At 44.6% G+C, this 13,192-nt stretch overlaps 1 protein-coding gene across 2 annotated transcripts in view; it reads right to left on the bottom strand.

Annotated features, from left to right (window-relative positions):
• Positions 1-437: 437 nt before the first annotated feature.
• Positions 438-13,192, bottom strand: part of LOC145359866 (neuromodulin-like) — a 170,813-nt gene continuing 158,058 nt past the window's right edge. For both annotated transcript variants that reach the window (XM_080214690.1, XM_080214691.1), the window contains exon 3: positions 438-7,345. In XM_080214690.1, the coding sequence (XP_080070816.1) occupies positions 7,275-7,345 (71 nt within the window). In that variant the 3' untranslated portion in view covers positions 438-7,274. The remainder of the gene's footprint in view (positions 7,346-13,192) is intronic.

Here is a 13,192-nt window from a genome sequence, read left to right on the forward strand (position 1 = left end):
TGGAATGGTCATTCTGACCATAACAAAAGTCGTTCTGATTTGTTACATGTTGCATAATTAACTTGTTCTGCCCTTCCTCTGTGAATTTAAGGTGTGGAATTCGCTACCACAGGTGACCCTTCAGGGGAAGCCAGGTAATTATGTGAAGGAGAAAGGTGTAGAAAGGTATTGGCGTGAGGTTTGAGGAAGAGATTCTTGTGCTGCATAAACTCCAGCACAGACATATAGCCTGGTTCCTACCCTTTCCCTGGGGCTAATCTTTCCAACCTCCTTCCTGCCCTTATCATCACTCTCAGTTCTGACCCTGATAAGGGTTCATTGTCTTTGCCCAGCTCTGCACCTCCCTCCAGAATATACGTTTATTCATCAACGAGGTCCTTGCCATTCACAAACTTATCGTTGATGGTCACATTGACATCATGGATACAAAGCTTTCCCCTCGATAAAGCCTCCCCTATCTGGATATACGTCCCACTGTTTGCCCTGCACAAGCACTCCTCTTGCAACTGTCACCAAAAAAGACACATATTAAATCACTTTTTACTTATATTTCCCTTACCTTCCCAACATCACTTTGTTCTGATCCACTATGGCAAGAAATAATCCCTCATGTTTTGAACTTTCAAAGCTCCAATTTTCCAGCATTAACCTATACTTCTGCAATGAAATCTCTCCTTCTTCGATACCTTTAATAATCTTGTCCCCATTAAAACCATTACCACCTCTCCCCCTTGTCCCCTGATACACCCACCGTCCCTTCTGCCCTACGACCACGGGATGCAGATCTGAACTTCTTTGGTCAATGGCTGTGTGTTTACCCCAGTCCAATGCCGGCATCTCCACATCATGAACCATGTAGAACAGAAATAGTGTCCTGCTCTCAATGGCTAAAACTGCACACCATTCAAAGATCAATCTGGAGCACAATGCTAATCCCCCACTTCTCTTGTCGAGTACCCATCACCTTCATGTACCCCATCCCCTACCTCCTCCATCTTCACATCCAACAACAAGTGTGAAGAACTTCTGGAAGCGTTTCCTCACAAAGATCAAGAACACACATTCAACAGCCCTTGCTTCCTCCCTTCCCTCTCCCAAATCCATGAGGCCAAACACCCCCCAATGTTCACCAGTAATTTAGTGATGAACTCACATTGTTCTTTAGATCCTATTCCAACTCTTGCTTTGCTCTCTCTGAGCTCATTTTGTCTATCTGATTCACCTCCTGCCCTCTTGATGTTCTGGCCAAACAGTTGACCACCCAACGTTCCTTCCTGGTCCAATGTTAGATGATAATGTTTCTCTCTCCTCAGCTACTGTTCCCCACACTTCAAATCCACCATCACCACCATTCCTAACCCTTGACCCTACCGTCCATGGAAACCAATGCCCCATCTGCACCCTTCCTCACCTCTCCGAAGCCTTTGACCGTGTTGACACCACTCCATCTGTACCTGCCCATCCTGCAAGTCCAATTCTCCAACCATATTTTCAGTCCAGCCATGGTATTGAAACGGCCCCAACTAAGATCCCAAATGACATCTTTTGTAACCATAGCCACAGTAAGCTAGCTGTCCTCATCTTTCCTGACCGTTCTGTAACCTTTGATCCAGATGACCATATCCAGTCACCCAATTCCATTGTGTATTTCCATTCTTATCCATCTAATTGGAGCCAGAAGTTTCCTCGGGGTGATTTCGATTCTCACTTCCATACTATTATCTCTGGTGTCCTTCCAAGATCTAGCCTTGTCTCCTTTCTATTTCTCAACCACATGTTGCCTCTCAGCAAGAACACCCAAAAACGCAACACATCCCCAGAAATTGCGGTCCTACATTGCCAGCAGTTCTCTCTCAACTCTGCCACTGTTGCTAAATTGTCAGACAGCTTATCTGATATTCAGTACTGAAAGAGCAAAGGTTTCCTCCAGTTGAATATTGTGACACCATTAGTTCTGGTCTCGCTTCAAGCTGTGCTCTCAAGCTACTGACTCCATCCCTCACAACCGTCTGAACCAAGCTGTGTACAAAATACCAGTGTCCTCTCTGACCCTGAGGTAAGCTTTTGAATATATATCCATCATTAAGAACGTCTAGATCCACCTCTGTAGCATTGCCCAACCCTCTCCCTGTGTCAGCACACCTGTTGCTGAAACTCTCGCCCTAAACCTCTGACCTCACCCGTGGCTGGATTCTCCGCTGCAGTGAATGAAGTTCTGGCTGAGCGCTAAATTCTCCATTCTCGCTGGCAGTGGGCGGGTATGGACGAGATCGGAGAATTCCGCCCCCTCATTCATGCCCTTGCTGCCTCCTGATTGGACTGTTCCAATGCTCACCTGGTTAGCCTTCCATCTTCCCATTCTCCACAAACTTGAGGTTATCCAAACCTCTACTGACCCTGACTTAATTCACATGGACAATTTTACCCTCACATCTGAACTCACTGATCTACACTGGACTTTTGGCATTGCAACACGGTCTGACAAAAGGTCACCACTTTGAAAATTTTGGGCAGAATTCTCCCAAGTCTCCATCGGTGTTTTTGATGACAGGTTTGGGAGGAGTGGGAAAATATGGCAGAATGTCCCGAAATTAGTTTCACGCCAGCGTGAATTTACAATGAGATCTTCCACTGGTGCCCACCTTGGCAGGTGGCAAAACCCACCAGAGGCCAGCATGAACCTTATTTACATCCAAGTAAAGGTATGTACGTGGAGGCCCCCCCTTCCCTTTACTCCCACATCAGATTCTCTGTGATGCCAGCAAGAAACATGTTTGGAATAATGTGGCGTCAGGACTGATCCAAACAATGTCAAGAGCTGCTGTCGGAATCAAGAAGGCTGCCCACAACCATGAACCCTGGAACATCACAGCACTGGGTGGAGGGAACATCTGCAGGGGGACCTTCCAGGTCTGGTGTCTTGGAGAAGCTCCATCTTCCAACCTTCGATTGTACCTGGAGATCCATCATTGCTCTCAGAAAGTCCATCTTCTTTCTTCAAGAGTAGGTCAGTGATTTTGGACGCCTTTTCAAAATGGCGCCCAGACATGATACTGGACTATTCGCCATCCTCCCCAGCCACGGCATACAGAGTAAAACACTCAGGTGCTTAATTAATGAGGCTGGGGCTGGAAGATTTGCCCTGTTATCCCACCAGCTGCAGCAATGGGAAACATCCCTGTTCCCCTCTCCGCCTCGGCAATTAGCTTCAAAACAGGAGAATTCCACCCCTTGCTTCCTGATGATCCTTCCTGACTTGCTGACCATTCCCTGCTTTTACTTCTGGTTTTCAAACCTTGCTGTTCTGACTCTCGGAGATATCAGTGGCTTTTCAGTCCTGGCCTCTCAAGAACCCCCCCCAATTGAAAATACCCACTAGTGGGTGTGACATCAACTGCCGAGACCCTAAATTCTGGAATTCTCTCAGCAAATCTCCATGAAGGGTCATCCCTGACTCAGAACGTTGGCTCTGTTCTCTCCCCACAAATACTGTCAGGCCTGCTGAATTTTTCCAGCATTTGTTTCAGATTCCAGCTTTTGCTTTTCTCTCCCCATCTCTCTTCCCTCCTTTCAGTCACTCCTTAAAAACCTACCTCTTTGACTGAGCTTTAATAATTTCTTCAATGGCTCCTTTTCAACTATTTGATATCCCTCCAGTCTAGTGCCTTGGGATATTTTTTATATGTGAGGCGCTATCTAAAAGCATTTGATGGGGGTGGTGACATTGAATGGCATACCTTGGTGTTGTAAGGGCTGTGTCATATGAACACATACACGCATGTCCATGCTTACACGCACACATACAGAACAGATCAAGACAATCTAGTCTTTTATAAAAAAAAGATCAAGATCAGCTAGTTTGACTATACTTCCCAGTGAATCTCATAGTTGTTGTGACCAAGACAATGCGAATACGTCATTTTGATTTCAACCTTTTGTTGATGGGAGAGATAGAAGAAAAGAGACCTTGAAAGAAGAAAAACCCTCAACTATCAGAACAGGAACTGGGACACAAAAATAAACTGGCAAACATTTGAAATTTTTGGCATTGAGTCAATCCTACAAGCATGGTGTGAAATTGTTAGCGATATGATAAGGAGCATGGTGGACATTGCTGTAGAGCTGGACACAGAGACAAGGAAGATCGCTTTAACCAAACTTGTTGAGCGGGAACCCATTGGATAGAGTGAAGTTGCAGCTTTATAACCTGTTTGGTATTACACCCCATCAATTTTCACTGGAGAATGAGACCAGCGTTGCATCTGATCAGTTTTTCCTTGAGTGGCTTGGTTTAAAATTATCTCCAATATACTTTGCAGGGCTTATCTGCTGACTCTAGAGTTGCCAATTGCAGTTGTACATATTGTGGGAAACGCTGGAGGGGACATGATGCCACAGAAGATTGGCAACATGGCAGGGGCAGGTCGGACAGTTTATGAGTTGGATGCATGAGCAGAGATATACAAATTCTGCTCCACCTCCACTTATTGCTGTCAATGCACAGTAAGTGTTGGGGAGGGGATACTGGAAACATCAGCAACAGGAAAGTCTCAATCTCAGTTGGCTACTCCGTCACAACCGTGTCCAGCCATGACTCTCACCCTTTACCCCAATCTTTCAATTAACAAGTCATGTCACTGCCTCCACTCCCACCATCACCAGCCTTCATGTCCCCACTGTGTTGTAGCCTGCTCTCCACTGGTTCCCCTCTCTCTTCCAGGCAGGGATAAGGAGACTGCATGTCCCAGTTAGTGCCACGGGTCCCACCTTCCTGGTTTGGGGACCTGTGGACAACACTGGTCCAACTGACTCAGCAATGAAATATTACTTTAAAATCTCCCAGAAGGGCTTTCTTTGGCCACTGGGAGATGACTGCCAATTCCAAGAGACTCCCTGTCATTCTGAGACGGAATTGGAACCCTAGTTAGCATCCTTTTGCCAAAATACTCTGACAGGCACACACTCTGCATTCTGATACTTGGTTTTTTTTATTCATTCTTAGGACATGGGTGTCACTGGCTGGTCAGCAGTAATTGTTTGTCCCTAGTTGCACTTGTTCAGAGCACAGTTGAGAGTCAACCACATAGCTGTGGCTCTGGTGTCACATGTAGGCCAGACCAGGTAAGGATGGCAGATTTCTTTCCTTAAAGGACATGAGTGAACCAAATGAGTTTTTCTGACAATTGACAATGGTTTCATGGTCATCAGTAGATTCTTAATTCCAGATTTTTTTTATTGAATTCAAATTCCATTATATGCTATGGTGGGATTCAAACACAGGTCCCCAGAACATTAGCTGAGTTTCTGGATTAATAGTCTAGTGATAATGCCACGCGACCATTGCCTTCCCGTCCTGTAACTGAAACTGTAACTGTCAGGAGGTTATGTCGAGGTTTGCTGCTGGATTGGGTAGGTAAAGAGCAAAGAATAAATCAAGACTGGGGCTTAGTTCTCAATGTTAAGTGGGTCCAACTAAATGTGATCTCAACACTGAGTTGATGCTTTATTCAAACATAAGTAACTATCAGAATCTCCTGCAAAAAACACGGACATTTGAGAATTTGAAACATTGGGCCAGTAAAAAATTTCTGTGAAAGAAAAAGGGGAAAACAAGGACTTTCATTGGATTCAAAGAAATAGGAATGACAGGGGGTGGAGTGCAAAAGTAGCAGTGATAGCAACCACTCCAAAAGTGGGCAACGGCAAGTCAAAATACTGAGAATAGTTGTCAAAAGAATTAAGAATGATTCAGTTTTTTTTTCAATTCCGTGTGAAGTCAACCTGAAAATATCACTAAATTTCTCAAATTTTCAGGTTGTCCTTTTGACCTTCTGTGAGTACAAATCCTCTCTGCTGTTATCCCACTGGTCCACCGCATAAAGCTTCAGAGGTTCTGAAATTCCTCAATGTTTCAACAAAGCATCAGTACAACTCTACGAGGCCAGAATTTTATCGTCAGCGGGACAGGAATCGGAGGGTGTGAGGGGTGGACGATGGGAAGGTCCGTTGACCTTGGGAGGGATTTTACGGTTTCAGGACGAGTGAGGCTGTAAAATCCCACCCTAAAGGTCTATACCTTTTTTTGTGCCAAATGTCAAATGGCACAGAAGGCTTGCCCAATGCCAAAGACCCTGCTCGATCATAGACACTTGCTCATTTCTACTTAGGTGAAAAAAACTTATTGGCATGGCAGGATACAACCCAGGTGGTACTCAACTAGAGGATAACAAAAAGCAGACTGGTCATTTCATCTGACCATCAATTACATTGGGGATTTTGTTTTTACCTGACACATAACCTGTTACAGTCAAATCCTCCAAATGGTACGCATTCCAACGATTTTCTTCATGTCTCTGAATGGACCAGAGATCCAGCATGAATTTGACAATAGAATCTCATGATTTTAACATGTGGGTTTAACAATTTGAAATTGCACTATTGGTTATAAATTCAAAAGAAGCGTTTGAAATTCATTTCAGTTTTTGTTTGGGGGGATAGGTGAGAGGTGGGGAGCGGAGGAATCTCATGTTTTCATTGACTAAACAAATAAGTTCCCGTCTCTTTCGGCTCATTGCCCAAGTACAGCAAGTCCATCATGCAAGCTTCCAATTCATGCAGCATGCACCGACACTCATTTCTGTTGCTCAATTGTAATCATATCTGCCTTTTGTGAATTATTTTTTAAAAAGTCACTCGTCTAAAGACTGGTTAGAGAGAAAATGTATGACAGTACAAATGAAATTTCCACCTGACAGTCAGACCAATCACTGAGCTTGCTAATGGGAGATCCTGATTGGCTGGGGTTGGAAGACCAGACTTCTTACTGCTGATTAAACACAGATTCTTCATCTGTAATATCGTCTGGGAATTAAATAAATCCAATCGTAATGGTAATGTATCAGGCTTCAATCTCTTGGTCAAATGGATATGAGATCAGCTGCAAACTCCAACATCCATCCCTTAGCTTCCCATGCTCAATATTAAATGGTCGTGGACTGTTTTGTCCCTGAAATGAAGGAGAGACAACCAAAGATGCAAAGGGAGGGAATGAAGGAGAGTTGGGAGAAAAGGAGCAAAGGGAGGAATGGGAAAAAGAGGGATGGAGGGCCAGTGGATCTGCTGACAGGTGGAAACGTACAACATAATCCAGAATAAAGCAGGAACGTTTTGCAAAGAGTACAAATTGGAGAGACCTCATTAATTTAATCCTGCACAATATTGTTCCTAGGTTGACTGGAAGTTTTGACAAGGTGCATCACCGTGACTCCTAGCCCTCATTGCTCAGGTGCTGCTGCCTCCGCCTCACCTTCTACCTCTTCAGATCCTTTTCCTCCATCTCCAGGGGCTGCAAAAACATAGATTCAATTATTAAACAACTCTGAGCTCCATTTGACTGTCAGATTGCTGTGTAAGAAATCATACGGTCCAATATTTTGCAAGAACATCGTTTGTCTCATAAAATCATATTGATCGGATTATTACCGTACCAGTTTTCAACCTGGAGAGAAAATTACGGGGAAATACATCAGTGATTTCCCACTCGTCATGGGCAACCTAGACAAGTGAGTGGGCTACAGGAGTGGTCCTCCTTCATCTCAGCGGGCTGCAAGATCGAAATCGGGCTTGTTCACTAACCATAACCACACACATATGAATAAATATATTTAATACATACTGAAACATTTATAATAACTTATTAAAAATGCTTAATTGTTTATATATTTATAGAACTAACATCAACTTCAAATGGTAAAATCAAAAGAAATATTGACATTTTGGACACAGAGGGAGTGCACGGCTCTCACTGTCCGTGTTATGAACAATCAGCACGCACCTCACTTCACTTGCCCTCATTTTACATGTGAATCATTTCAGTCACACTGATAGGAAGAAAATGGGTGGGACGGTGGCAGAGTGATTAGCATTGCTGTCTCACAGCACCAGCACCAAAGCATTTTCATAACATTTCTGCCTCATTCCTATGTAGGGGTGGCACAGTTGTTAGCACTGCTGCCTCACAGCACCACAGTCACAGGTTCAATTCCCAGCTTGGATCACTGTCCGTGTGGAGTCTGCACATTCTCCCCGTGTCTGCATGGGTTTCCTCCAGGTGCTCCGGTTTCCTCCCAAAAGATGCGCTGGTTGGGTGCATTGGCCATGCTAAATTCTCCCTCAGTGTACCCAAACAGCTGGCGGAATGTGGCGACTAGGGGACTTTCACAGTAACTTCATTACAGTGTTAATGTAAGCCTTACCTGTGACACTAATAAATAAATTAAAACTATGGAGATGGGAATCAGCAGAATGTGGTAACCCTGCGCAGGGCAATGGTCAACAAAATGTCTCATAGGCCATACTCCAAACCCAGATGGCCCACATGTGGCCCATGGTGCTCAGGTTACCCACTATACCATCTATGAGATGAGACTCATAGAATCTTTACAGTGCAGAAGGATTGTGCTCAGTGCAGAAGCCCATTGAGTTTGCACTGAGCGCAATCCCACACAGGTAATATCCGCATAACCCCATGTACTTATCCTAGTAAGTCCCCTTGACACTAAGGGCAATTTAGCCTGGCCAATCCACCTAACCCGCACATCTTTGGGCTGCAAGGAGGAAACCGGACCACCTGGCGGAAACCCACGCAGACATGGGGAGAATGTGCAAACTCCACACAGGCAGTGACCCGAGCCGGGAATCAAAGTGGTGCTATAAGCAGTGCTAACCACCGTGCCAACCTTAAAAGTCCCCTTGTCGCCACAGTCCGGTGCCTGTTTTAGACACTGGGGGAGAATTTAGCATGGCCAGTCTTTCGGACTGTAGGAGGAAACCGGAGCACCCAGAGGAAACCCACGCAGACACAGGGAGAACCAGAAGACTCCACACAGACAGTGACCCAAGCCAGAATTCAAACCTGGGAACCTGGCGCTGTGAGGCAGCAGTGGTAACACTGTGCCACCGTGTCGCCCTCCAGGGCAAGAGCAAACATTTGGAAATTCAATCCCTTGATTTCTAGTTGGCAGTGCCACCTGGGCACCAGTCACACTGTTGTACTTCATTCAGCAGCTGGTGTTCGCACAGGAACCCAGAGAAAAAAATGCCTGTTTCGCAGACTGTGATGTCCACAGCCCAGATTGGACTGGATAAAAATAGCTGGCAAGCAGTTTGAAAAAGTCAGTTTGATGGCGTACAGTATGTGAAGAAGAAATCTAAAATTGCCACATAAATTCCCAGCTTCCCCGTGAATAAAAACTAGAAATAGAAAAGTGGTTAGTCAGTGTTCCAAAGTGAAAAGTACGAATGCTCAAAACCTCAATGTCATAAGCAAATGGCCTCTGCAATTTGTGAAGTTTTTATTACTGAAATGCCAGCATTTGCCATCATCCATCCCCCCCCATAAAAATAATCATAACCTCAGGGCTTAAAGCAAATGTGGAAATCTTAAAGTTGTGATCTGTCAATCTGCGCTCTATCATAGACTGTGATTGGACCCCATACCTCCTGCCACCTCCCCTGAGACAGCAATTACTTGACGGCACACTGGTTAGCACTGCTGCCTCACAGCTCCAGAGACACGGGTTCAATTCCCAGCTTGGGTCACTGTATGTGCGGGGTCTGCATGTTCTCCCCGTGTCTGTGTGGGTTTCCTCTGGGTGCTCTGGTTTCTTCCCACAGTCCAAAAGGTGTGCTGGTTAGGTGCATTGGTCATGATAAATTCTCCCTCAGGTGTACCCGAACAGGCGCCGGAGTGTGGCGACTAGGGGATTTTCACAATAACTTCATTGTAAGCCTACTTGTGACACTAAACAAACTTAAATCTAGAATTTAAATTAGCCTAGTTGGCACAAACTTTTTCACTCTCATCACTGTATTTTCTATTCATTCATGGGACATAGGTGTCACTGGCTGGCCAGCATTTATTGCCCATCCCTAGTTGCCTTTGAGAAGGTGATGGTGAGCTGCCTTCTTGAACCACTGATGCAACTGACTGGCTTGCTAGTCCATTTTAAGTTTATTTATTAGTGTAAGTAGGCTTACATTAGCATTGCAATGAAGTTACTGTGAAAATCCCCTAGTCGCTACACTCCATCGCCTGTACCCTTTATGTATATTTGTAAATAGTCCTAAGAGTCAATAAAGACTTACAGTCAACCGACATAAGACAATAAAAACACAAAGCTTCAGACCGAATGAACTGTAACCAATATCCACTTGACACTGAAAAATATAATTTCTCATTTGTGGAGTGTTCTTAAATATCTTCATTATGATGATTACTAGATTTTGATTTTTTTTGAAAAAGTACTTTCATAACATTTCTGCCTCATTTCTATGTAGGGGCGGCACAGCGGTTAGAACTGCTGCCTCACAGTGCCAGGGATCCGGGTTAAGTTCTAGCCTCAGGTCACTGTCTGTGTGGAGTTCACACATTCTCCCCATGAATGCGTGGGTTTCCTCTGCATAGTCTGGTTTCCTCCCACACTCCAAAGATGTGCTGGTTAGGTGACCGGCCATGCTAAATTGACCCTACTGTCAGGAGATTAGCAGGGTAAATATATGGGGTTACAGGAATGGGGCCTGGGTGGAATTGTGGTCGGTGCAGACTTGATGGGCTGAATGGCCTCCTTCTTCACTGTAGGGATTCTATGATGTGCATGTCATAATCTTTATTTCATTTTTTGTAACCATTTTAAACAACATGCAATTTTAGTTCTTTCTAAGTCCTGGTTGGCTGTCTGTAAGAATTCTTTAATGTGATTGGCTGCTTGGACAGATTGATGCCATCACCTCAGCTCCACAGTGGAAATCCTCATTTAAAAAAAATGCTGCAAACAATTTATATATTGGGAGGGGTAAAGGTTTCACTACAGCAATCGCTAAATCTCTCAGCACGGCTTTTTTTAAGGTCAGCGATGGGTGTTCTCTGCATCAAACTGTTCACAAACCCTGAGCCAATATTTTATTCATTTTTGCAGCTATTTAATTCTACCTGGTGTGAGATAAAATTTCAGCCGAATGAAATCAAGGCTTCAAAGGTTAAAAAATGAGGACAGATTACTTAGTGTTTGGTCACATTCCCTTGAGGTTAAAAGTTGAGAGGCGATCTGATTGAGGTGTTCAAAGTTTTTCAACAGTGTTACGAGGCAGGTAAGGGCAAATTAGTTTGGTTGGCTGTGTTAAAAAAATTTAAAAGTTTATTTATTAGTCACAAGTAAGGCTTACATTAACACTGCAATGAAGTTACTGTGAAATTCCCCTAGTTACCACACATCTTTCAGAACGTGGAAGGAAACCAGAGCACCTGTAAGAAACCCATGCAGACACAGGGAGAATGTGCAAACTCCCAAGCTGGGAATTGAACCCAGGTCCTTGGTGCTATGAGGCAGCAGTGCTAACCACCGTGCCATTGTGCTGCCCCATGGCAGCTAGTGTATGGTAGCTAGTGTATGAATCAGATTAACCCCAACAAAGCAGGGTTCTATCCCTGGTCTGGCTGACGTAGGTTCAGTGCCTACCTCTTTTACTTTACCTGCAGTAACACAATCATGACGTTTTGTTGTTGTTTGGCAAATGATGACCAAGGACCTGCCTTTGGCCGGGCATCTGATAAAAGTAAGACAGATGCCGAGGAATTACTTTCTCTGGAGGGGGGTGGAATTCAAGGTCAAAGAGCCATAATCTAAAGATCAGAGCCAGGCAGTTGGCGGGAAGAAATTAGGAAGCACCATTTGGAACGAAGAGATTTGGGAGAACTCTCTCTCTCTCCCTTGAGATTACAGACAGCTTTAACGGCTGAGATTGATAGATTTAAGTTTAAGTTTAAATTTATTTCTGAGTGTCACAGGTGGGCTGCAATGAAGTTACTGTACAAATCCCGTAGTCACCATACTCCAGCGCCTGTTTGGGTACACTGAGGGAGAATTTAGCATGGCCAATGACCTAAACAGCATGTCTTTCAGAGAGGAAACCAGAACACCCAGAGGGAACTCATGCAGACATGGGGAGAACGTGCAGACTCCACATGGACAAGCTGGGAATCGAACCCAGTTCCCTGATGCTGTGAGGCCATTGTTTAATTAGGGTATTGTGGAATAGGGAGCAAAGGGAGGCAAATGGAGCTGAAGTTGAGACCAGCTGTGATCTGACTAAACAGGGAAAGCAGGACCAAAAAACTGAATGGCATGTTCCTGTTCCTAATTTCATAAGGTGGCACACTGTTGCCTCAGTGGGGGCAACCTGGGGGCACAGGTTTGAATCCCAGCTTGGGTCACTGCCTGTCTGTGGTGTCTGCATGTTCTCTCCATGTCTATTCAGGTTTCCTCCAGATGCTCCGGTTTCCTCCCACAGTCCCAAAATCAAACTTTAACCAGAAAGTCTACTTTATTGGGGTACAGTGGATTTTCTAATCTCCTGCTGTACCACTGACTGCCTGATGGTGGGAGTGTTGAGGTAGTTTAAGTATCAGTACTGAAACCAGCGTCCCAGCATCACCACCATCTGGAATATGCTGGTACTGCAGGTGATGTTGCTTGGCAACTGATGTTAAAAAAAGAGGTCTGAATCCTCAGAGCATCACAAAGTGCTTTATAACCAATTACTTTTGAAATGCCAACATTGCTGTTATATAGGCCAACACAGCATCCAATTTGCACACAGAAATCACACTCAAATGGCAAAAGAGTGGCCTAATAATCATCAGGAATTCTTGTGATCTTTTCCTGATTTAACTTGGGCAGAAGATCGTAAAGCCTCAGTCGAATGAACTAAGTGTGCCCCCAGTCCATCTTGTGCTGAGGTTATGGCTCCAGGGCAGGTGAACTCCCAAAGGAGTTGACAGTTTTGGTTGAGGGAGGGATTGTTGCCTGGAAACCAAGAGAATGGCCAGCTTGCCTTCAAATAGTGCCCTGGGGTTGTTCACCTGGTAAGAAGTCTCACAACGCCAGGTTAAAGTCCAACGGGCTTATTTGGTAGCAAAAGGCACTAGCTTTCAAAGCACTGCTTCTTCATCAGGTGAGTGGGATTTCAGTTCACAAACAGGGTATATAAAGACACAAACAATTTACAAAATAATGGTTGGAATGCGAGTCTTTACAGGTAATCAAGTCTTAAAGGTACAGACAATGTGAGTGGAGAGAGGGTTAAGCACAGGTTAAAGATATGTGTATTGTCTCCAGACTGGACAGTTAGTGAG

This window comes from Carcharhinus amblyrhynchos, chromosome 29 (genome assembly GCF_965287045.1).
Source record: "Carcharhinus amblyrhynchos chromosome 29, sCarAmb.v2.hapA, whole genome shotgun sequence".
Taxonomy (NCBI): Eukaryota; Metazoa; Chordata; class Chondrichthyes; order Carcharhiniformes; family Carcharhinidae; genus Carcharhinus; species Carcharhinus amblyrhynchos.